The following is a 24,095-nucleotide window of genomic DNA, read 5'->3' on the forward strand; positions in this document are numbered from 1 at the left end:
AAGCCCTATGAAGCAGTATATAAGTCTAACTGCTACTATTGCTATTGCTATTTGCACCAAACCATTCTACCACCCCCCCACACACAACCCACCATCAGTCATGTTTACCATCGATGTGCTGATGTTCCCCACATCCCCCAGGAGCAGTGCACAGCCAGCATTTGCCTCAGTTCCCCTCCCAGCTCCACCAGGAGCTATGCACAGACATTTGTCTGTTTCCTTCTACCACACCAGATGTGCAGGCAGAATTTACCTGTTTTCCCCCAGCCGTCCAGGAGGAGCGCACAGGAAGTGTTTGCCTGCTGCCCCCTCCAACCACCAGCACAAACTGTAGGCAAGCAAAATTTGCCTGCCTGCCCTCCTTGCTCTCTCCTGTAACCTGTCACTAATCATATTCCCCTCCTGGCCCCCTTGGCCACCTTCCCAGCACCATCATTGACACTTGTCATCCAATTGGCTTGCAGCTTTTTGTACCCTGGTGCGAAACACCTGGGATAATTCGTGTTACAGCAAATGGGCTGAGCCAAAGAGCAAGGATCGGAGGCCCAGCAGCCCATTGGCCAGGGAGAATCACTGGGAAAGGCGCAGCAGAGGAGGAAAGCTGGATGTGAATGGACTGAGGTGGGTGGCTGGAGGCAAAGGAGGCATGGCAAGGATGGGAGCCTGAAGGTCCTAGACCCATTCAAAAATTACTCATGCCCCCTTCACTTTTGTTAATTTTTTTTATGCTGCAGGCTGATTTTTTTTATCATTAATCTACATTCTATACTGCATAATGACAAAGAGAATTGTTTTAGAAATGTCTGTAATTTTTTTTTAAAAAAACCCCAGAAAAATCCCATTGGCATAAGTATCCAAACTCTTCAATCAGTACTTTGTTGAAGCATTTTTGGCAGCAATTACTGCCTTTTTGTGTATGATGCAACAAGCTTTGCACACCTGGATTGAGGAATTTCTGTCATTCTTCCTTGCAAATCCTCTCCTGCTCAGTCAGGTTGGATGACAAGCTCCAGTGGACAGCCATTTTCAGGTTCCGCCAGAGATGCTCATTAGGGTTCAAATGAGGGCTCTGGTTGGGCTACTCTATGACATTCAGAGAGTTTTCCCTAAGCCACTGCCCTGCCATCTGTCCCCCCTCCCAGCCCCACCAGAAAAAAATATCAAAAAGGACAATTATTTCTTGAATATCAAGTATGCAATTTTTTAGGAACTGAAGAGAATAGGATGAAGTGTGACAATTAATTGACTTTCTAAATATATTTCTAAAATATTAACAGCCAAAATACAATTATGCAGATCAAACTGAAAGGAAATAGTCACTTACCCTAATGTCTCTATTGTGCATTGTGGATGTTTGAGCCCATCGCACAATAGTTCAATTGTTTTATCAGTTGGGTAGTGGATGCACAAGTATAACTCTCTCAATCTCTGTTTTTTCCTGAATACTTCTGCAAGATGCCTGATGCAAGATTCAGTCAGGATCTCTCTAGAAAGACTGCAGTCCAAAATAATCACAATTATTTCTTGAAAAATAATTATGGATTGTTTCTTCATATGAATTCAAGAGAATGCATTTATGGCAACTGAACAGCTTTTCCTTGGATATATTTTCAAAATATTACTCAATTTGAAATATTTGTGTTCATCAAACTGAAAGGAATAAATATTGACATATTGTAGTTTTGTAAGAAATTCACATATTCACTTATTATAATTTTGGTTGAAAGATTATTCACAGATTACTGTATTTTCTGGCGTATAAATGACTTTTTAACACCAAAAAATTATTTCAAAAATCAGGGGTCGTCTTATACACCGGATAAAGAAAAAAAACCAAACCAAAAGAAAAAGGAATGCTGCCAAGCAAAAAACCGCACTGCCACCAGCACAGACACCAGCCTTTCAATTTATAACCTAGGTGCTCCTCGCCTGGGCACGTGGATTGATGAGCACTCGGATGGCTTAGTCTGGAGGAGGAATGCGCTGGGCTCTAACTGGGAAAGCCCGGCAGCGCGGAGGCCATCAGCAGACTCATGGGTACCTGAAAGTAGGGCATCATCTTATACGCCCAGCTGCCTTATAAGGCGGAATATATAGTATATTTTCTAAAATAAAATTCTTTAGGTGGAATATCGTACTTTGGGTAAAGAGAAAAGTAAAAATACTATCTTATATTTGCACAAATATTTGTTGTTCAGTTAAATATTTAGGTAGGAAAGTAACAATAATAAATCCTGCACAATATCGGTGATGATGTCCATTGAGAAACAGTAAATAAATGTGTGTATTTCAAAATGTCTATTTGATTTATTCAGCACCACCAACTACACAGAATTACAGGGATAGTCATTCTTGACTTCTGATTGTTGAATGTTATGATAATGCTAAATGAACAGACTTATGACTCATGCCTTCAGTTATGTCCATTGAACCACCTCCTTAATCATGTGATTGTGATCTAGGCACTTGGCAACACTTATAAAAAGTTCTCCAATGTCTTAGAATCTTGTTATTGCCAATTACATTTTTTCCCACCAGCTTCCCCAGAAAGTCCATGCAGAACCCATCAGGAAGATTCACACATCATTTCTGTCCACAACGAGAACTTGGCATGGAGGTTTTTCATCCAGCCTACAGAGACAAGTGGCTTCCCTGTCATCTCTAGAGGCTCACTGAAAACGGTTCCTGTTCCCAATCCTGTTTGGACAAGAGGAAAGCCTCCTGATTCTGGCAGGTGACTGAAAAAACTCTCTGCTAAAATCCAAGCTTCGAAGAACTTTTAGCCCCAGACCAGAGGTTTTGTCTGTATTCTGGGACTGAAAATCCTCCATAGATTAAAATTCCTCCTGGATTTCAACAGGGAGTTTTTTAGTCAGTCCCCAGAGCAAAGTGGCTTCTCTATTGGTTTTATCCCCCTTTAACCTCCCCATTTGAATACTTGAGAGACCGCCTCCTGCCAATCACCTCCCTGCGACCAATTAGATCACACAGATTGGGCCTCCTCCGTATTCCATCGGCCAGCCAGTGCCGGCTGGCAACTACAAGGAGGAGGGCCTTCTCAGTAGTAGTCCCGACCCTTTGGAACGAACTCCCCGTGGAGATTCGTACCCTCACCACCGTCCTGGCCTTCCGCACAGCCCTCAAGAACTGGCTAGCCCGTCAGGCCTGGGGACAAGGATAGTTACCCCTCCCGAATGATGAATGTATGTTGCTTATTACTTTTATTATATGTGTCTATGTCATTGTTTGTACTTCCCCTCCCTGATTTTATGTGAGCCGCCCTGAGTCCCCTCAGGGAAAAGGGCGGCCTACAAATGTTAATAAAATCAAAAATCAAATCAAATCATTTGCTAAGCACCTAAAACTGCACTCTCTTCACAAGCCTTTCTGAAGATGGTGCAGCTTTAGCCATATGTAGGAAATGTTTGCTAAGAAGTTGGGTCTTAAAAAAATAAAAACACAATGAGATGTTTGGTGCAAAATAGGAAAAATTTGATTGGGAGAGGAATTGGGCAGGAAATTGGGAGAGAAAGTAGCCATGGGAACGAATGCTTGCTGGCACTTGCTGAATTTTCCTGGGCACACTGTGCAGTTCTGGGGCTGTTTGCCAACCTACAAAGCAGGGTGCAGGACAGTAAAAAGAACAGAGGTGGAAGGGAAATAGGAGAAGGGAGTTGGAGGTAATCCCCTTTTCTTACCAAAGACTGATCCCAGAATGGATTGGACTGGGTGGGTACTCAATGACCCATGATTTTTGGTTAACAACAACTATGATAGATTCTACAGGTGAAAAGAAGGAGGCCCTTAAAGGGGGAGTTAAGAAATATTCTCTCTTTAAAGTCTGTTGAAGGGTGGGGGGGAGAGATCAAACACTTCTCAGGCTATATCAGGCACTCCCAAGGGAAGCTTGGCAGTTAGGTGAGATTCTTGTGAACTATGGAATCAACCACAAAGAAATCTTTTTATCTAATTTCCAGAGCTGCTCTGGTTGCCTGTGCCTGAAATTAATCTGAGGGAGAATCACCAGGAAAGGGCCAGCAGGGGAAGAAAGCTGGTTGTGAATGGGCTGAGGTGGGTGGCTGGAGGCAAAGGAGGCATGGCTAAAGGGTGGAAGCCTGAAGGTCCTAGACCCATTCCAAAATTACTCAGACCCCCTTCATTTTTGTCAATTTTGTTATGCTGCAGCATGATTCTATAGTTGTTGAAATTCATTTATTTCTCATTAATCTACAATCAATATCACATAATGACAAAGATTTTTTTATAGAAATATCTGTAAATTTATTAAAAAGAGAAAAACTGAAATATCCCATTGGTATAAGTATCCAGACTCTTCATTCAGTACTTTGTTGAAGCATCTCTGGCAGCAATTGCAGCCTCAAGTCTTTTTGGGTTTGATGCAACAAGCTTTGCAAACCTGGATTGAGGGCTTTTCTGTCATTCTTCCTTGCAAATCCTCTCATGCTCAGTCAGGTTGGATGACGACCGCCAAAGGACAGCCATTTTCAGGCCCTTCCAGAAAGGCACATTAGAGTTCAAGTCAGGGCTCTGGTTGGGCCACTCTAGGACATTCAGAGAGTTTTCCCTAACCCACTGCCCTACCACCTGTCCCCTGTTCCAACCCCACCAGAAACAAATATAGAAAAACACAATTTCTTGAATATTAAGTATGCAATGTATTTTATAGGAACTGAAGAGAATAGGACCATGTATGGCAACTAAATTGACTCTCTAGATATACTTCTAAATTATTAAGAGTCAAAATACAATTATGCAGATCAAACTGAAAGTAAATAGTCACTTACTGTAATGTCTCTATTGTGCATTGTGGATGTTTGAGCCCATCGCACAATAGTTCTATTGGTTTGTCATCTAAGGAGTGGATGCCCAAGTATAACGTTCTCAATCTCTGGTTTGTCCTGAGTACTTCTGAAAGATTCCTGCTCCAGGATTCAGTCAGACACCATAGATAAAGTCTGCAGTGAAAAATAATCACAATTATTTCTTGAAAAATAATTATGGATTGTTTTTTATAGGAATTGAAGGGAATGTAGTTATGGCAACTGAACTGCTTTTCCTTGGATATATTTTCAAAATATTACTCAATTTGAAATATTTGTGTTCATCAAACTGAAAGGAATAAATATTGACATATTGTAGTTTTGTAAGAAATTCACATATTCACTTATTACAATTTTGATTGAAAGATTATTCACAGATTACTGTATTTTCTGGTGTATAAGATGACTATTTAAACCCAAAAAATTATTTCAAAAATCAGGGGTCTTCTTATACTCCAGATAAAGGAAAAAACCAAAACAAAAGAAAAACAAGAAAAAGGAAGGCCGCCAAGCAAAAAACCGTGCTGCCACCAGCACAGACACCAGCCTTTCAATTTATAACCTAGGTGCTCCTCACCTGGGCACGTGGATGGATGGGCACTTGGATGGCTTAGTCTGGAAGAGGAAGGTGCTGAGCTCAAACTACGAAAGCCCGGCAGCGCAGAGGCCTTCAGTTGGCTCATGGGCACCTGAAAGTAGGGGATCGACTTATACGCCCAGCTGCCTTATGTGGAAGTAGGGGATCGCCCAGCTGCCTTATGTGAAAGTAGGGGATCGACTTATACGCCCAGCTGCCTTATCTCCCCATGGAGATCCGTACCCTCACCACTATCCAGACCTTCCGCGCAGCCCTCAAGATCTGGCTCTCCCAGCAGGCCTGGGGATAGGCTTCCAATTACCCGCCCGAGTGTTTGATTGCTGAATGAAAGTTGTGTTTTATTATTTCTTTCTTTGTTCACATATTGTTTTGTTTTTGACCTTGCACCCCCTTCCCCTGTGGTTGTAAGCCGCCCTGAGTCCCCTCGGGGAAAAGGGCGGCATATAAATCCCAATAAACCTTCAAACCTTATAAGGCGGAATATACGGTATATTTTCTAAAATGAAATTCTTTAGGTGGAATATCGTATTGTGGGTAAAGAGAAAGGTAAAAGTATTATCTTAAATTGGCACAAATGTTTGTTGTTCAGTTAAATATTTAGGTAGGAAAGAAATAATAATAAATCCTGCACAATATGGGTGATGATGTCCACTGAGAAACAGTAAATAAATGTGTGTATTTCAAAATGTCTATTTGATTTATTCAGCACCACCAACTACACAATTACAGGGATATTCATTCTTGTCTTCTCATTGTTGAATGTTATGATGATGCTAAATGAACAGACTTATGACTCATGCCTTTAGTTATGGCCATTGAAGCACCTCCTTAGTCATGTGATTGTGATCTGGGCACTTGGCAACACTTATAAAAAGTTGTCCAATGTCTTAGAATCTTGTTATTGCCAATTCCATTTTTTCCCACCAGCTTCCCCAGAAAGTCCATGCAGAACCCAGCAGGAAGATTCACACATCATTTCTGTCCACAACGAAAACTTGGCATGGAGGTTTTTCATCTCGCCGACAGAGACAAGTGGCTTCCCTGTCATCTCTAGGGCTAATTGAAAACGATTCCTGTTCCCAATCCTGTTTGGACAAGAGGGAATTCCCCTGATTCTGGCAGGTGACTGAAAAAACTCTCTGCTAAAATCTAAGCCTCAAAGAACTTTTAGCCCCAGAGCCGTAGTTTTGTCTGTATTCTGGGATTGAAAATCCTCCATGGTTTAAAATCCCTCCTGGATTTCAGCAGGGAGATTTTTAGCCAGCCCCCAGAGCAACGTGGCTTCTCTGTTGGTTTTATCCCCCATTAACCTCCCCATTTGATAAGCACCTAAAACTGCACTCTCTTCACAAGTCTTTCTGAAGATAGTGTAGCTTTAGCTATATGTAGGAAATGTTTGCTAAGAAGTTGGGTCTTAAAAAAATAGAAAAAGGATGAGGTGTTTGATCCAAAATAGGAAAAATTTGATTGGGAGAGGAATTGGGCAGGAAATTGGGAGAGAAAGTAGCCATGGGAACAAATTATTGCTGGCACTTGCTGAATCTTCCTGGGCACACTGTGCAGTTCTGGGTCTGCTTGCCAACCTACAAGGCACGGAGCACGACAGTAAAAAGAAAAGAGGTGGAAGGGAAATAGGAGAAGGGAGTTGAAGGTAATCCTGTTTTCTTACCAAAAACCGATCCTAGAATGGCATGGACTGGGTGGGTACTCAATGACCCATGGTTTTTTGTTAACTACAACTGTGATAGATTCTACAGGTGAAAGGAAGGAGGCCCTTAAAGGGGGAGTTAAGAAATATTCTCACTTTAAAGTCTACTGAAGTGTGGGGGAAGTGATCAAACACTTCTTATGCTATATCAGGCACTCCCTAGGGAAGCTTGGCAGGTGAGATTCTTATGACCTATTGAGAAACCTTTTTATCTAATTTCCAGAGCTGTTCTGGTTGCCTCTGTCTGAAATAAATCTCAGGGAGAATCACCAGGAAAGGGCCAGCAGAGGAAGAAAGCTGGCTGTGAATGGGCTGAGGTGGGTGGCTGGAGGCAAAGGAGGCATGGCCAAGGGTGGAAGCCAGAAGATCCTAGACCCACTCAGAAATTACACAGACCCCCTTCACTTTTGTCAATTTTGTTATGCTGCAGCCTGATTCGATAGTTATTTAAATTCATTTCTCATTAATCTACACTCAATACCGCATAAGGACAGAGATTTTTTTTTTAGAAATATCTGTAAATTTATGAAAAAGAAGAAACTGAAATATCCCATTGGCATAAGTATCCAGACTCTTCATTCAGTACTTTGTTGAAGCATCTCTGGCAGCAATTGCAGCCTCAAGTCTTTTTGGGTTTGATGCAACAAGCTTTGCAAACCTGGATTGAGGGCTTTTCTGTCATTCTTCCTTGCAAATCCTCTCATGCTCAGTCAGGTTGGATGACGACTGCCAAAAGACAGCCCTTTTCAGGCCCTTCCAGAAAGGCACATTAGAGTTCAAGTCAGGGCTCTGGTTGGGCCACTCTAGGACATTCAGAGAGTTTTCCCTAACCCACTGCCCTACCACCTGTCCCCTGTTCCAACCTCACCAGAAACAAATATAGAAAAACACAATTTCTTGAATATTAAGTATGCAATGTATTTTATAGGAACTGAAGAGAATAGGACCGTGTATGGTCCGTGTATATATAGGAGTGTATGGCAACTAAATAGACTCTTTAGATATGTTTCTGAAATATTAACAGCCAAAATACACTTATGCAGATCAAACTGAAAGTAATCACTTACCCTAATGTCTCTATTGTGCATTGTGGATGTTTGAGCCCATCGCACAATGGTTCCATTCTTTTGTCATCTGATATCTTGGTGCTCAAGTGTAATTCTTTCAATCTCTGGTTTTTCCTGAGTACTTCTGCAATATGCATGTTGTAATATTCAGTCACCAAGCTTTCAGAAAGTCTGCAGTGAAAAATAATCCCAATTATGTCTTGAAAAATAATTATGTTTTTTTAATAGGAATTGAAGGGAATGTATTTATGGCAACTGAACTGCTTTTCCTTGGATATATTTTCAAAATATTACTCAATTTGAAATATTTGTGTTCATCAAACTGAAAGGAATAAATATTGACATATTGTAGACAACATTCACTTATTACAATTTTGATTGAAAGATTATTCACAGATTACTGTATTTTCTGGCGTATAAGATGACTATTTAAAAAAAAAAGTCTTCTTATACGCCAGATAAAGGAAAAAACCAAAACAAAAGAAAAGGAAGGCCGCCAACTAAAAAAACCACACTGCCACCAGTGCAGACACCAGTCTTTCAATTTATAACTTAGGTGCTCTTCGCCTGGGCACGTGGATGGATGGGCACTCAGATGGCTTAGTCTGGAGGAGGAAGGTGCTGAGCTCAAACTACGAAAGCCTGGCAGCGCGGAGGCCTTCAGCTGGCTCATGGGCACCTGAAAGTAGGGGGTCGTCTTATACGCCCAGTAGCCTTATAAGGCGGAATATATGGTATAGATGGGATTCATTAGGTGGAATATCGTATCGTGGGTAAAGAGGAAGGTAATATCTGAAATTGGCACAAATGTTTGTTGTTCAGTGAAATATTTAGGTAGGAAAGAAACAATAATAAATTGTGCACAATATGAGTGATGATGTCCACTGAGAAACAGTAAATAAATTTGTGTATTTAAAAATGTCTTTTTGATTTATTCAGCACCACCCACTACACAATTACAGGCATAGTCATTCTTGTCTTCTCATTGTTGAATGAGATTCAACATTGTTGTTGATGATGCTAAATTAACAGACTTATGACTCATGCCTTCAGTTATGGCCATTGAAGCACCTCCTTAGTCATGTGATTGTGATCTGGGCACTTGGCAACACTTATAAAAAGTTGTCCAATGTCTTAGAATCTTGTTATTGCCAATTCCATTTTTTCCCACCAACTTCCCCAGAAAGTCCACGCCGAACCCAGCAGGAAGATTCACGCATCATTTCTGTCTACCACGAGAACTTGGTATAGAGGTTTTTCATCCAGCCTGCCAAGACATGTGGCTTCCCTGTCATCTCTAGGGGCTCATTGAAAATGATTCCTGTTCCCAATCCTGTTTCGACAATGTTGCATATTCAATATGCAAATACCAGCTGCGACCTGATTGGTTGGTCATTTTGACAGTTGGTCTGAGTGCTAGTATAAATACCCTGACAGTTGCAGGGAACGTTTGAATCGCTTGTCACCTGTGTTACAATAAAGATCTGTCTTGCACATGGCTCCTGCGTGTCAATTCCCTCACAACAACCCACACGTTTACAATACTGGCGACGAGGGTGGGATTGATATGCGATTCCCGCAGAGCCTAACAACATCAGCCAACGTGAACGCAGTGAACGCAGGAAAAAATTTTCTTTCCTACATTGAGAGCCTGTCAGGGCCGCAGCTATGGCCAGCAAGCGACATCAACAGCAGTACCCACCGCCGTGGGCCTCCGGTTGTAGCCAACCTCAGTAAGCTCCCAGGCGCGGCCTCCATCCGTCCGAGGGACGGGCTTCCTACGCTTAACCTCGACTGGAGCCGCCGCCGCTACTCAGGGACGAGCTATGGACTGTGATGGCTAAACTGCGCCAGCTGTGCCTGCCTGCCTGCCTGCCACCAGCTGTTCCTACGGCATGCCTGCCACCAGCTGTTCCTACGGCACTCCAACCACCTCGTTCCAACCGCTGCGTTCAACAACAGCCTCGTTCTCCAAGCTGCCACCTAGCACCACCGGCTACGCTCTCTCAGCCTGTCTAAAGCCTCTCCAACACTAGCACACTCACAACATACACCAGACTGTCCTCTACACCATGAGCCTCCTTCCGCTGCAAAGGCCACCGCTTGCCTCCCTAAAACCAACGAGAGCCTTCCTACAACACAACGAGAGCCTCCCTGCTGCAAAGATCCCAAAGGACCTGTTTGTTTTTTTCCTGGTTCTAAAATTTAGCTACGAAGGACTCACCACAGAACTGGGGGGAAGGAGGGAGATTGAATATGCAAATACCAGCTGTGACGTGATTGGCTGGTCATTTGGTCTTTAGAACTGGGGGGAAGGAGTGTTGCATATTCAATATGCAAATACCAGCTGCGACCTGATTGGTTGGTCGTTTTGACAGTTGGTCTGAGTGCTAGTATAAATACCCTGACAGTTGCAGGGAACGTTTGAATCGCTTGTCACCTGTGTTACAATAAAGATCTGTCTTGCACATGGCTCCTGCGTGTCGAGCTATGGACCGTGATGGCTAAACTGCGCCAGCTGTGCCTGCCTGCCTGCCTGCCACCAGCTGTTCCTACGGCATGCCTGCCACCAGCTGTTCTTACGGCACTCCAACCGCCTCGTTCCAACTGCTGCGTTCAACAACAGCCTCGTTCTCCAAGCTGCCACCTAGCACCACCGGCTACGCTCTCTCAGCCTGTCTAAAGCCTCTCCAACACTAGCACACTCACAACATACACCAGACTGTCCTCTACACCTTGAGCCTCCTTCCGCTGCAAAGGCCACCGCTTGCTTCTCGAACCAACGAGAGCTACAACACAACGAGAGCCTCCCTGCTGCAAAGATTCCAAAGGACCTGTTTTTTTTTCCTGGTTCTAAAATTTAGCTACGAAGGACTCACCACCATCTTGAAACAGCAGAACTGGGGGGAAGGAGAGAGATTGAATATGCAAATACCAGCTGCGACGTGATTGGCTGGTCATTTGGTCTTTAGAACTGGGGGGAAGGAGTGTTGCATATTCAATATGCAAATACCAGCTGCGACCTGATTGGTTGGTCGTTTTGACAGTTGGTCTGAGTGCTAGTATAAATACCCTGACAGTTGCAGGGAACGTTTGAATCGCTTGTCACCTGTGTTATAATTAAGATCTGTCTTGCACATGGCTCCTGCATGTCAATTCCCTCACAACACAACAACACACACGTTACAATAGACAAGAGGGAATACCCCTAATTCTGGGAGGTGACTGAAAAAAACTCTTTGCTAAAATCCAAGTCTCGAAGAACTTTTAGCCCAAGAGTAGAAGTTTTGTCTGTATTCTGTGACTGAAAATCCTCCATGGTTTAAAATTTCAGCAGGGAGTTTTTTAGCCAGTCTCCAGAGAAAAGTGGCTTCTCTGCTGGTTTTTTATCCCCCATTAATCTCCCCATTTGCTAAGCACCTAAAACTGCACTCTCTTCACAAGCCTTTCTGAAGATGGTGCAGCTTTAGCCATATGTAGGAAATGTTTGCTAAGAAGTTGGGTCTTAAAAAAAATAGAAACACAATGAGGTGTTTGATGCAAAATAGGAAAAAAATGATTGGGAGAGGAATTGGGCAGGAAATTGGGAGAGAAAGTAGCTGTGGGAACAAATGCTTGCTGGCACTTGCTGAATCTTCCTGTGCACACTGTGCAGTTCTGGGTCTGCTTGCCAACCTACAAGGCAGAACAGTACAAAGAACAGAGGTGGAAGGGAAATAGGAGATGGGACATGGGAGTTTTCTTACCAAAGACCGATCCCAAAAGGGCCTGGACTGGGGGGGGGGGGTACTCAATGACCCATGATTTTTGGTTAACAACAATAACTGTGATAGATTCTGCAGGTGAAAGGAAGGAGGCTCTTAAAGGGGGAGTTAAGAAATAGTCTCACTTTAAAGTATATTGAAGGGTGGGGGAAGTGATCAAACACTTCTTAGGCTATATCAGGCACTCCCAAGGGAAGCTTGGCAGGTGAGATTCTTATGACCTATTGAGAAACCTTTTTATATAATTTCCAGAGGTGTTCTGGTTGCCTGTGCCTGAATATAATCTCAGGGAGAATCACCAGGAAAGGGCCAGCAGAAGAAGAATGCTGGCTGTGAATGGGCTGAGATGGGTGGCTGGAGGCAAAGGAGGCATGGCCAAGCGGGGAAGCCTCAAGGTCCTAGACCCACTCAGAAATTACTCAGACCTTCTTTACTTTTGTAAATTTTGTTGTGCTGCAGCCTGATTCGATAGTTATTTAAATTCATTTCTCATTAATCTACACTCAATACCGCATAATGACAAAGAGATTTTTTTTTTAGAAATATCTGTAAATTTATGAAAAAGAAGAAATGCCTCAAGTCTTTTTGGGTTTGATGCAACAAGCTTTGAACACCTGGATTGGGGGATTTTCTGTCATTCTTCTTTGCAAATCCTCTCATGCTCAGTCAGGTTGGATGACGACCGCCAAAGGACAGCCATTTTCAGGCCCCTCCAGAGAGGCACATTAGGGTTCAGGTCAGGGCTCTGGTTGGGCCACTCTAGGACATTCAGAGAGTTTTCCCTAAGCCACTGCCCTACCACCTGTCCCCTGTTCCAACCCCACCAGAAACAAATATGAAAAATTACAATTTCTTGAATATTAAGTATGCAACGTATTTTATAGGAACTGAAGAGAATAGGACCATGTATGGCAAATTAATTGAATCTCTAGATATATTTCTAAAATATTAACAGGCAAAAGACACTGATGCAGATCAAACTGAAAGTAAATAGTCACGTACCTTAATGTCTGTGTTGTGCATTGTGGATGTTTGAGCCAATCGAACAATGGTACTATTATTTTCTCCCCTGGGTGAAGAATGTCCAAGCATAACTCTCTCAATATCTGGGTTTTCCTAAATTCTTCTGCAAAATGCATTCTGAAACAATTGGACTCGTCAAAAAATCTACAACCCAAAATAATCACAATTATTTCTTGAAAAATAATTAGGGATTGTATTTTTATAGGAATTCAAGGGAATGTATTTATGGCAACTGAACTGCTTTTCCTTGGATATATTTTCAAAATATTACTCAATTTGAAATATTTGTGTTCATCAAACTGAAAGGAATTAATATTGACATATTGTAGTTTTGTAAGAAATTCATTTGTTCACTTATTACAATTTTGATTGAAAGATTATTCACAGATTACTGTATTTTCTGGCGTATAAGATGACTTTTTAAACCCAAAAAATTATTTCAAAAATTGAGGGTCTTCTTATACACCAGATAAAGCAAAAAACCAAAACAAAAGAAAAAGGAACGGTGCCAAGCAAAAAACCGCACTGCCACCAGCGCAGAGACCACCCTTTCAATTTATAACCTAGGTGCTCCTCGCCTGGGCATGTGGATAGATGAACATGGGTTCATCTATGGCTTAGTCTGGAGAAGGAAGGCGTGAGCTCAAACTACGAAAGCCCAGCAGCGTGGAGGCCTTCGGCTGGCTCACAAGTACCTGAAAATAATGGGTCGTCTTATACGCCCAGTTGCTGTATCAGGTGGAATATATGGTAGATTTTCTAAAACGAAATTCCTTAGATGGAATACCGTATCGTGGATAAAGCGAAAGGTAAAAATGCTATCTTATATTGGCACAAATGTTTGTTGTTCAGTTACATATTTAGGTAAGAAAGAAACAATATTAAATCTAGCACAATATGGGTGATGATGTCCACTGAGAAACCGTAAATAAATTTGTATTTGAAAATGTCTTTTTGATTTTGTGGGAAGTTATCATCTAGCCCTCTCCCAGAGAAATGAAATATCCTAGGAAATATTGAAAAGGCAGAATATTTCTCTGGGTGTGAGGAGAAAGAAACATGTTTTAAAAGACAGAATTGTTGTCTGTAGCTTCCTGCTCCTCCCCACTGTTAATGGGCCAAGCTAGTCCACTTTTACATAATAAAGACTTCTCCACTGCAACTACAAGGGGAAGGGATATTGGAACTTTACTCAACTCTCCACATGGCATCTGGAACTCATCCATACCTGGATTCAAAGCACAGCCTAGAGAGTAGCCCCTGCATGGCCCCATGGGAGTCTGACAACAAATCAGAATACATTTCTTACACAGAAACAGGAAACAGAGGGGTGGGACTGAACAGGTTATAAAAAGCCCCTCCTTCAGCCCTTCTCTTCTTCTCCACCAACATTGAAGCATGTGATCACCTTTTCTGTTCAGGGCTCAAGCCATGTGGCCCTGTCCAAAAATAAACCATCTTTCCAAGCAGCCTCTATGTACCACGTGGAGCTGAACCCAGAAGGACATTTCTTTCATCAATTGGCAACCCAGATGGGACTCCAAGCTGGCCTAACAAATGGATATGGCCCAGGTAAGCCTCCCATGCCGGCACAGACCCCATTGAGTCTGTGAGTGGACTTTATCTTGGCCTTAACCATTGCATCTAGGTTTTAAAGGGGTTTTGAGTTTGAGCTGGAAAGAAGATGAGTCCCTCTAAATTTTAATTCTCTAAAATGTAATTTAAAGCATGGCAAAGCATGGGAGATGTGTGTATGTGTGCATGTGTGGGATCCTTCTACTGATCACAGCTGGATCTTGGTTCCTCTGTGTGTTTTACCAAGAGAGCCTGGAAAGTATTAGGGTCAGGCCAGAGCACAGGACCTTCTGTTAGGGAAAGGAGAGTGTGTGTGAAAATGGAAATGAATGAAAATTTTGTTGTTGCTGCTGTTGTCCTGTGAAAGCAAAAAAAGCAAAGGCTCATTGTATGTAAAGGAAGGAGGTGCGGGTACTACTGAAAGGGCAGAGGCTCTCCACAGATTACTTTTTTGATCTGTAAAACCCTAGCGGAAATTTCCTGGTAGGAAGGGACTGAATACTTCATAGGGGAATTTGAAGTCCTTCCCAGAATCTTTTTTTTCTGAAAACCTACGGAGCGGGGGTCGCCTGGCTAAGCCAAAGTGAGCCTTACATCTTAAAGGGGTCATGGGAAGCGTTAGCTTGAGGGTGACAGGAAAATCCCTTGGAGATTTCCTAAAGCAAGTAAATTGTATGAGAAATGGGCTTTGCTGAAAGATAATATAGGAAAACTAATTTGGCTACATAAAGGTACTTAAAAGAAAAGGGGAAAATGTTGGGGTTTCCTTTTTTTCTCTTGTCTGTTTGTCTCTTTCTCGGTCTTCTAGGCAACCACGTGGCTTGTTTGTTAAGATTTGTGCCTTCCCTAATTTAAGAGATTTGTGCTGGGAATGACTAGGATGTGAAAACCTGAGAGTTCTTTTCCCCCCCTCTTATTTTCTCCTTGTCCTTGTGTAAATGTGTGCCTAAGTCTTTGTGCACCCTCAATGTAATTGTAACTAAGATGTCTCCAATCCAAAAGACAAGGATTTTAAAGTGTTCAAAGAAAGAAAAGAGTAAACTGGCAGAAATTGCCTTCACTCAGTTTGTTGCTCCCCCCCAAAAAACCAGAGTACAGAGAAGTTCTTTTTCCTTCCTTCCCTATACCTTAAAGTAACAACCCAGGAAATGTTTTAAGTTCATTTACAGGAAAAGTTTCATCCTTGCATTTATTGCGTGTTTAAATGATTTTACCTGTTTATTTCCTTCCTGAAGCATGTGAATCCAGACCCCATTTCTCATCTGTGATATCCCCATAATGTTACCAGTTTATCTGTTTAGTAACTGATAATTTTACTTTTTTTAAAAACTCTGTCTGCAAGCTTTCTACCCACCCCTCCAAGCCCCTCCCTTACCTTTAATCCCCCAACAATGCCTTTTCTGTTGGGGGAGGGAACCTTGTTTTCATGTTTTTCAGCCTTGGAAGATTGTACTCTTCAGGTAAGTATAGTTTTTTTTCCTTTTGGGGGGAGGAGGAGAGTGTTGCCTTGTGTGTGCATGTATGAGATGAAGGAAATTCCTACTAAAGGTTTGCCTTCAACCTGAGTAAAAACCCTCTGCACATCTATCTGGCCAACCTACTCTATTCTATCCTAAAGTAGAAACTTGGCCTCTAGAAGACAGTTTTGATTTAGATTTTGTAACAAATTTCCTGATTTTCTGGCCACCATCAGATGAACTGAAGAGAAGTTCTACCTGAGTTTCTTCCCCAAAGTGACTAAGGAGTCCACAGGGATATGTTAGAAAGCTGTTGCAGCAGGAATAGTTGTCTTTAAAAAGAAAAGTAGAGCTCGAGGCCCACCCAGATGCAAATGATGTGTTAATGAAAGTCTGCATCTATCTTGGCCTTTAAAACTATGCCAACGCCCTGCTGGGAGGTCCAACCTAGAACCCTGGCCAATGCAAACAATGTGTGGACAAACATCTCTATACATTGTCTCTATAAATCTTGATCTTTAAAAATATGCCAGCGCTGCTGGGAGATCAAGATAGAAATGGAACACCCCAGAGGTGCAGAGACAGGTATTAACAATCTAGTGCTTAAGGAGATAGAACAACAGGCGTAACTTCGAGCAAAACTAAGAAATTTAGCAGGTAATAAGGTAAAGCCTGACTGAATGGGAAGACCTAGGTAATTGGACTTGATTAATTTGATGTAATGTCTGTTAAAAAAATCTTAGGTGTGCATCTATGCTAATAACATGTAGAATTGAATGGCATTGAATTGTGATATGTTTGACTAGTAGCAAAATAAATAAGCTTGGGCTTTAAGCTGTGGGGGAGGGGAGTGTAGTTAGGATTTAAACTGCTCTATGAGTTTTTCCACTGCTTGCAGAATGAGCCACATGTTCCCCAAGTAAAGAAAATTGAAGATTTAAAGGGACAGAACCTCCCCCAGGCCTGAAAGTGTTGTTCCATGGCATGTGTGCATGTGTGCGTGTGTGTGTGTGTGTGTGTGTGTGTGACCTGGAGGGAAGTTGAGATCCCTTAATAATAGAAAATGGAGCTCATTGGCTTATGTACAGCTCCCTGGAATAATTGTAATTATTGCTTTGTATGAAGAAAAAATGAAATGGGATATTTTTGTATGTGAAATTAATTTACACAAGCAGTCTGATTGCAGTGCAAATGTGAGTATGTTGATGGTAAAAGTTGGTATGAATGTACTTTAATTCCTTTCATATAAAGAAACAGTAAGTTGCAAGGTTGTTTAATGGTATGTGTGTGCATGCTTATGTGTAATCATTTCCAAACCTGAACGGAGGGTGAGATCCTTTAATAAAATAAAATGAAGCTTGGTGGCTTGTGAAAAAAGCTTCCTGAAATAGTTATACTGATTGGTTGGCATGAGCAAGCATGAGCATCTGATTGCAGTATGAATGTATGTGTCCCCAATGCCCCAGGGAGTGCTAAGTGAAGGGAACCAGAGACCTGTGATTGCCTGCGTGGATCCCTTCACTCTGGGTCACTGAAGGGGGGCTGAAATTTTTCTGCTCACTTTAACCATTTTTCCCATCTCTCTCTGAGAAATTTGGAGTAAATGGGTGACCTGCTCCTGCACCTTTACCTTTCACTGTTGTGATCTTTTCATCTATAAAAGTTATGCAATTACATTTCCTTTTCTGCTCTGAATACAATTTTGATTTTTTTTTCCTTCTGGAAATTTTTGAGGTTTAAAATGTTTAATTAAACCTATAAAAAGAAATGATTTTGAGATATTTTGCTTACATTTGTAAATGTTTTAACATACTTAATGAGAATTTGCTTCCATCTGAATGGAATCTAGTATTTTGGAGCATTGACTCAAAGTACCTCTTTTTTTAAATTGCATTTGTTTTAAAGCTGTTCTTCTTCCCTCCCTCTTTTACACCCGAGTGCATTTTTAAAAGCTTATAAGTCAAGGTGCTGATATTTTGTTTGTTTGTTTGCAACACAAGTTGTTGTCCCTTTTGAAAATTTACTCATTTTACTGCAAAAGTGTTTCAATCATAGAGGCAGTGGGAATGTCATGTTCCATGAAATTTACATCATCTGCCTTCTGGGATAATATTTGGATTTCTACATTTGGACAGAATGGGTGAGATTTCACAACATGAGACTAAAGATATGTCTGTAAAGAACTGTATACTTGGCCTCTAGTTTTTTTTTTCTTCACCTCAGAAACAAAGGACTGCTAGTTTAAACCATAACTCTTGAATTGGTTGCTAGTGATTGCACCCTGATAAAACCTGACATGAGGGGAAAAATTTGTATTTGTATTTGTATTTAAGTTTATTTATATGCTGCCCTTTTCCCTGGAGGGACTCAGGGCGACTTACAACTTAAAAAGGGTGGGGGGAACAAACTTATAACATATAGAACAATACATCATTAAAACACAACATTCATACTATTTGGGCGGGTTGCAATCTTTAGCCCCAGGCCTGACGGGATAGCCAGTTTTTAAGGGCTGTGCGGAAGGTCTGGAGGGTGGTGAGGGTACGAAGCTCCACGGGGATATCATTCCATAGGGTCGGAGCTGCCACCGAGAAGGCTCTCCTCTGCGTGGTTGCCAGTCGACATTGACCAGCGGATGGAACTCGGAGGAGGCCTAATCGGTGAGATCTAATTGGTCGAATGGAGGTGATTGGCAGTAGGCAGTCTCTCAAGTACCCAGATACACTACCATGAAGGGCTTTATGGGTGACGAGTAGCACCTTGAAGCGTACCTGGAGATCGACAGGTAGCCAGTGCAGCTCGCGGAGGATAGGTGTTATGTGGGTGAAGCGAGGTGCACCCACAATCGCTCGCGCGGCTGCATTCTGGACTAGCTGAAGTCGCCGAATACTCTTCAAGGGCAGCCCCATGTAGAGCACATTGCAGTACTCCAGCCTAGAGGTCACAAGGGCACGAGTGACTGTTGTGAGAGCCTCCCGGTTCAGTTAGGGGCGCAACTGGTGCACCAGGTGGACCTGGGCAAATGCCCCCCTGGTCACAGTTGACAGATGGTGTTCGAAAGTCAGCTGTGGGTCCAGGAGGACGCCCAAGTTGCGGACCCTGTCTGAGGGGCGTAGTGTTTGACCCCCCAGCCTGAGAGATGGAATACTTGCCGAATTAGTGAGAGGGAAACACAACAGCCACTCGGTCTTATCCGGGTTGAGTTTGTTAGCCCTCATCCAGTCCCTAACAGTTTCAAGGCCCTGGTTCATCACGTCCACCGCTTCATTGAGTTGGCACGGGGCAGACAGATACAACTGAGTATCGTCCGCATACTGATGGTATTTTATCCCGTGCCGCCGAATGATCTCGCCCAGCGGTTTCATGTAGATGTTGAAAAGTAGGGGGGACAGGACCAAACCCTGCGGCACCCCATATGTTAGGGGCCTAGGGGTCGATCTCTGCCCTCCAACTAACACCGACTGCGACCTGTCCGAGAGGTAAGAGGAGAACCACCGCAAAACAGTGCCTCCCACCCCCACCTCCCATAGTCGTCGCAGAAGGATACCATGGTCGATGGTATCGAAAGCCACTAAGAGGTCAAAGAGAACCAGGATGGAGGCGTGGCCTCCATCCCTGGCTCTCCAGAGGTCATCGGTCAATGCGACCAAAGCGGTTTCTGTGCTGTAACCAGGCCTGAAGCCGGACTGGAGTGGATCAAGATAACTAGCTTCCTCCAAGGACCGCTGGAGCTGAAAGGCCACCACCTTCTCAACAACCTTCCCCACAAAGGGGAGGTTGGAGACTGGACGATAATTGTTAAGAATGGCTGGATCCAAGGATGGTTTCTTCAGGAGGGGTCTCACCACCGCCGCTTTAAGTGCGGGGGGAAAGACCCCCTCCCGAAGGGAGGCGGTAACAACCGCCTGGATCCAGCCCCGTGTCACCTCCCTGCTGTTAGCAACTAGCCAGGAGGGGCACGGGTCCAGTACACATGTGGAGGCACTCACAGCTCTCATGGCCTTGTCCACATCCTCAGGGGCAACATCCTGAAACTCAACCCAGCGATGGTCTACCAGATTATCCTCTTGTGCCTCGGCTGGATCTGCAAAATCGGAGTCCAAGTCCGACCGAAACCGAGCAACTTTGTCCGCTAAGAATTGGACGTAATCCTCAGCCCAACCCTGCAGGGGGTCCCCCGTATCCCTCCTATTTAGGAGGGAGCGGGTTATCCTGAACAGGGCGGCTGGGCGCGACTCAGCGGAGGCAATCAAGGTGGCAATATAAGCTCTTTTCACCGTCCTAATTGCCCTGATGTATTCCTTGATGCATGATGCTAGAAGTGCTCGGTTCGATTTGGATCTATTGGATCTCCATAAGTGCTCTAGGCGTCTCTTCCGGCGCTTCCTCTCCCGGAGTTCCTCGGTGAACCAAGGTGGCCTCCGGGATCCACTGCCTCGGAGCGGCCGTAGTGGCGCAATCCGGTCAAGAGACTCCGTCACTGCTGAGTTCCAGGCAGCAACCAGAGTCTCCACCGGACTATGGGCGAGGGTATCAGGAATAACCCCAAGCTCCGTCTGGAACCTCAAGGGGTCCATAAGTCGCCTGGGGCGGAACCACCTGGTCGGTTCCTCCTCCCTACAGTGGAGGTTTGGTCTCCAAAAGTCAAGCCTCAGTAGGCAGTGGTCTGACCACGACAGGGGTATGATCTCACTGCCCCTCAGACCAAGATCACAAGTCCACTGCTCCGAGAGAAATACGAGGTCGAGCATGTGACCCGCTGAGTGGGTTGGGCCCCGAATTACTTGGGTCAAGCCCATGGCTGTCATGGAAGCCATGAACTCCTGCGCCCCATCAGAGTGTTCACCGAGCAAAGACAAATTGAAATCCCCCAGAACCATAAGCCTGGGGAACTCAATTGCCAGCTCGGCTACCGACTCGAGGAGCGAGGGGAGGGCTGCTGCAACGCTGTTGGGAGGCAGGTACGTTAACAGCAAACCCACTTGACCCTTGAGGTCCAACTTCACCAGCAGGGACTCACACCCAACAAGCTCCGGAGCAGGGATCCTACGAGGTGGAAAAAACTCAGCCAACCCTGGGACAGACTCTACCAAACCTGACTGACTGCTCTTACCAGCAAGCTAAGCCTAATGCCATCTAGCAGATATGAAAGAATGGACCTTGAGATGTAGAAGTAAAGACCAAAAGCCTCTCTTCTATCCCCAGAAGACAGTGGTGGGGGTGGGTGAAAATTGATCCTAAAGTTTTCTTTCTTTGCTTCCTTCACAGAAATTCACTGTAAGGTTTCTTTCTTGTCTCATTTATATAGTAATCAGTTTAATGTACTCATGTAATAATTGTATTTGAGAATGGCTAGCACAGAAACTTCTGAACACCTTAGATTTCTGTCTAGTGGGAGGGAAGGTTTGTCCAAAATGTCTGTATTTTCTGTATTGTAGAAGCAGCTACACACACACACACACACACACACACACACACACACATGCAAAGAAAAGAAAGAGAGAGAGAAAGGGAGGGAGAGAGAGAAAACCTATATAGAATTAAATTGAAACTATCTTCTCCACACACAGTTTTCCCTAGGTTGATTTTGCCCTGGCACAAAAGCCTAAACAGTGATTTCTCCCTTTTTAATCCCATTGGGGGAGGGTCAATCTCCTCAGGCAATTCCCCCAGTTGAAGAGCTAGCAGAGAGTATCTCCAAAAAAACCCCAAGCCCTCACTGTGACAAAAAACAACAACACCCCCCACGCTGCCCAGTAAAGCAGGATATATTGCACTGGTGGTCTCATGAGTAGGAGTCCCCAGGCTCACTGTGTGTAATTTTAAAAATACTAAATAGCCTGGATTGCACACCAGCTAAACTCAATTTGGCCTCACTAAAATAAGAACCAGGGCAGGTTCAAGAACCATCTCTTTTAAAATGGGCAGCCTGTAACTTAAAGGGAAAGCATGGCTGTGAATAATTTTGGGATTTCTGATTGCTTAAAACCTGTCTGAAAGCTCACAGAAAGTGATATCTGATACTAATTGGCATGGAAAATAGGATACTGTAAATTTCTTTCCAGAAATTTGTGCCCTGGTTGCTAGATCTTCATGATTGAAAGCTCTCTGGGAGCCACCGAAGAGATCCTTCTGCTGTCTCTCTCAATGCTTTTTCATCAAAAGAATTAAATCTCCCTGATCTGACCAATTTTAATCTTTTGTCAAAAACATGTGCGTTCTACGCACATGTTTTGAAAAAAAAAAGGAGGGATTGTGGGAAGTTATCATCCAGCGCTCTCCCAGAAAAATGAAATATCCTAGGAAATATTGAAAAGGCAGAATATTTCTCTGGATGTGAGGAGAAAGAAACATGTTTTAAAAGACAGAATAGTTGTCTGTAGCTTCCTGCCCATCCCCACTGTTAATGGGCCAAGCTAGTCCACTTTTACATAATAAAGACTTCTCCACTGCAACTACAAGGGGAAGGGATATTGGAACTTTACTCAACTCTCCACATGGCATCTAGAACTCATCCATACCTGGATTCAAAGCACAACCTAGAGAGTAGCCCCTGCATGGCCCCATAGGAGTCTGACAACAAATCAGAATACATTTCTTACACAGGAACAGGAAACAGAGGGTGGGACTGAACAGGTTATAAAAAGCCCCTCCTTCAGCCCTTCTCTTCTTCTCCACCAACACTGAAGCATGTGATCACCTTTTCTGTTCAGGGCTCAAGCCATGTGGCCCTGTCCAAAAATAAACCCCCTTTCAAAGCAGCCTCCATGTCTCCATTGTCTTTTTCCTGACTTTGAGCTGAACCCAGAAGGACATTTCTTTCATCAATTTATTCAGCACCAACAACTACACAGAATTACAGGGATAGTCATTCTTGTCTTTTGATTGTTGAATGTTATGATGATGCTAAATGAACAAACTTATGACTCATACCGTCAGTTATGGCTATTGAAGCATTTCCTTAGTCATGTGATTGTGATCTGGGCACATGGCAACACTTATAAAAAGTTGTCCAATGTCTTAGAATCTTGTTATTGCCAATTCCATTTTTCCCACCTGGTTCCCCAGAAAGTCCATTCAGAACCCAGCGGGAAGATTCACACATCATTTCTGTCTACCACGAGAACTTGGCATGGAGGTTTTTCATCCAACCTACAGAGACAAGTGGCTTCCCTGTCATCTCTGGGGACTCACTGAAAATAATTCCTGTTCCCAATCCTGTTTGGACAAGAGGGAATACGCCTGATTCTGGCAGGTGACGGTAAAAACTCTCTGCTAAAATCCAAGCCTCGAAGAACTTTTAGCCCCAGAGCAGATGTTTTGTCTCTAGTCTGGAACTGAAAATCCTCCATGGTTTAAAATCCCCCCTGGATTTCAGCAGGGAGTTTTTCAGCCAGTCCCCAGAGCAAAGTGGCTTCTCTGTTGGTTTTAACCCCCATTAACCTCCCCATTTGATAAGCACCAAAAACAGCACTCTCTTCACAAGCCTTTCTGAAGATGGTGCAGCTTTAGCCACATGTAGGAAATGTTTGCTAAGGAATTGGGTATTAAACAAATAGAAACACAATGAGGTGTTTGGTACAAAATAGGAAAAATTGATTGGGAGAGGAATTGGGCAGGAAATTGGGAGAGAAAGTAGCCATGGGAACGAATGCTTGCTGGCACTTGCTGAATCTTCCTGGGCACACTGTGCAGTTCTGGGTTTGCTTGCCAACTTACAAGGCAGGGTGCAGGACAGTAAAAAGAACAGAGGTGGAAGGGAGATAGGAGAAGGGAGTTGGCGGTAATCCCGTTTTCTTACCAAAGACCGATTCCAGAATGGCTTGGACTGGGTGGGGACTCAATGACACATGATTTTTGGTTAACAACAACTGTGATAGATTCTACAGGTGAAAGAAAGGAGGCCCTTAAAGGGGGAGTTAAAAAATATTCTCACTTTAAAGTCTATTGAAGGGTGAGGGGAGAGATCAAACACTTCTTAGGCTATATCAGGCACTCCCAAGGGAAATTTGGCAGTTAGGTGAGATTCTTGTGAACTATTGAATTAACCACAAAGAAACCT

General features: G+C 43.4%; 1 protein-coding gene across 1 annotated transcript in view; it reads right to left on the reverse strand.

Annotated features, from left to right (window-relative positions):
• LOC106551952 (NACHT, LRR and PYD domains-containing protein 12-like) overlaps positions 1–24,095 on the reverse strand; it is a 103,844-nt gene that overhangs the window by 28,501 nt on the left and 51,248 nt on the right. The window contains exons 6-8 of the mRNA XM_087715699.1: positions 8,215–8,385; positions 4,806–4,976; positions 1,325–1,495 (exon numbers count right to left, since the gene is read on the reverse strand). Of these exons, the coding sequence (XP_087571825.1) occupies positions 1,325–1,495; positions 4,806–4,976; positions 8,215–8,385 (513 nt within the window). The remainder of the gene's footprint in view (positions 1–1,324; positions 1,496–4,805; positions 4,977–8,214; positions 8,386–24,095) is intronic.

The sequence above is a fragment of the Thamnophis sirtalis genome, unplaced genomic scaffold (genome assembly GCF_051295495.1).
Source record: "Thamnophis sirtalis isolate CommonGarterSnake01/CBP01778 unplaced genomic scaffold, rThaSir2_p1.2 scaffold_1, whole genome shotgun sequence".
NCBI lineage: Eukaryota > Metazoa > Chordata > Lepidosauria > Squamata > Natricidae > Thamnophis > Thamnophis sirtalis.